The 1,594-nt window shown below is 43.4% G+C and overlaps 1 protein-coding gene across 1 annotated transcript in view; it reads right to left on the bottom strand.

Moving 5' to 3' along the window:
- Positions 1–211: 211 nt before the first annotated feature.
- The window catches only part of LOC109472420 (mucin-like protein), a 31,921-nt gene continuing 30,538 nt past the window's right edge, over positions 212–1,594 (bottom strand). The window contains exons 36-38 of the mRNA XM_019772189.1: positions 1,216–1,387; positions 740–913; positions 212–374 (exon numbers count right to left, since the gene is read on the bottom strand). Of these exons, the coding sequence (XP_019627748.1) occupies positions 212–374; positions 740–913; positions 1,216–1,387 (509 nt within the window). The remainder of the gene's footprint in view (positions 375–739; positions 914–1,215; positions 1,388–1,594) is intronic.

Genomic DNA, 1,594 nt, shown 5'->3' with positions numbered 1-1,594 from the left:
AGAGAGAGAGATTAGCCTCTTTGGCAACATCACCAAAATATAATAACGTCCCAAAATCACAAATATCAGGGAAAAGCACAAGTTGGATTTACTTCAAGTGAAATAAAAATCAGGTTTTGTATGTATAAAGCTGTACACATTGTAAGTTTATGTTCATATGTAGATACTGTTCTCTACATCAAAACAGAGGGGGGCTTCTTTTAACGTTAACTCACGGAGCTCTTTGATTTATGAAATGTTCATTTACCACAGGTGAAAGGTAGTCGTCCTGGTCTTCACTCAGGTCAGTGACCGGAAGGCCACGAAACGGTTGCCACGACTCTGAGGCGGTGTGGTAGTTGGGTAGGGTGACGGGAGGTGAGGTAATCCTGTACCTACAATAAATGTTCACGCTTAACATGAACCCAGTACCTAAAACCATAAATGAACAGTCCATAACAACAAAATAGGTAACTGAGGTTAGAGAATTAGCCACATAGCTATAAACAATAAATACAGACTGAGACAAGTATGTCTACATCATAGTAGGAGAGCGGAGCAGATCGGAATCAGCATGATTAATCTTGATTATGAAATTCATGTTTTCTGGCATCTAGAATATGCAGGGATAACGTCTTTCATTCTGCAGGGAAAGATCTGAAAAATCTCAATTCCAAATAGAAAGTATTATATGCAAAGGCTTCAAAGCAATGTACGTCGTGGGGGAACAGTTAGTTAGGAGAAGCCAAGTTAATGTTACCTCATTTCTTTTTTGGCCGAATGTCTGGACCTCTTGGCCATACAGACAGCCACCAGCAGGGCGACCACCAGCAACGCACACAAACAGCCTGCTGCAATACCGATCACGTCCGCTTGGGTCAAACGGATCTGACATCGCTCCCCTCCGTACCAGGAACCCTCTACTGCCGGGCAGCTGTACATTGTAGCAAGCGGCAATTGATCATTAAAAGATGCACTATCCATTCATTACAGCAAAGCACAACACAACACAAATCTGGCACTTACAGCATTTCTAACGGTCCGGCCTGAAAATAATTAGTCTTGAACTTTCCGTTCCCTACAGCAAAACACAACAAAACATTACGACTTTTGACTAACCTATGACTTTCTGGTATCAGTTCAAAATTCACAAATTTTCAGGCATCTGTTGTGTTGGACGTAAAAGTCAACTCGACTATTATATTTTATCCGGGGGACGGTAGTTCTGACACTTACGTGCATTTCGGTCCCTCTTGAACGTTGTACTCACAGGTCCCCGTGTTGCAGTAGTTTTCCTGACATTGGCACTCCGCTATGACAGCTCCGGGGTACGGCTCATTCCGTGAACACACGCCCCCCTCCCCACACTGCACATCCTGGCAGAATCCTCCAACCACTTGCTCCAACTCTACACCAGATTGTAATTGAATAAGAAATCGGAGATTTCAGACACCATGAAAGCATGCAATCCTCGTTTTTCTGACTTCCCCTATCCCCCCCCCATTTTTACGGGCTCATTGCCAATTTCTGAGAACCTTTGACCTTCTGTCAATCTTTCCTACCCATGTGCTGTCAACATACCGTAAGAGATTTTCTTTTAGAAATGTCATGGGGA

The sequence above is a fragment of the Branchiostoma belcheri genome, unplaced genomic scaffold (genome assembly GCF_001625305.1).
Source record: "Branchiostoma belcheri isolate BF01 breed outbred unplaced genomic scaffold, Haploidv18h27 scaffold274, whole genome shotgun sequence".
Taxonomy (NCBI): domain Eukaryota; kingdom Metazoa; phylum Chordata; class Leptocardii; order Amphioxiformes; family Branchiostomatidae; genus Branchiostoma; species Branchiostoma belcheri.
The sequence above is the reverse complement of the archived record's forward strand: the minus strand, read 5'-3'. Positions and strand labels throughout refer to the sequence as shown.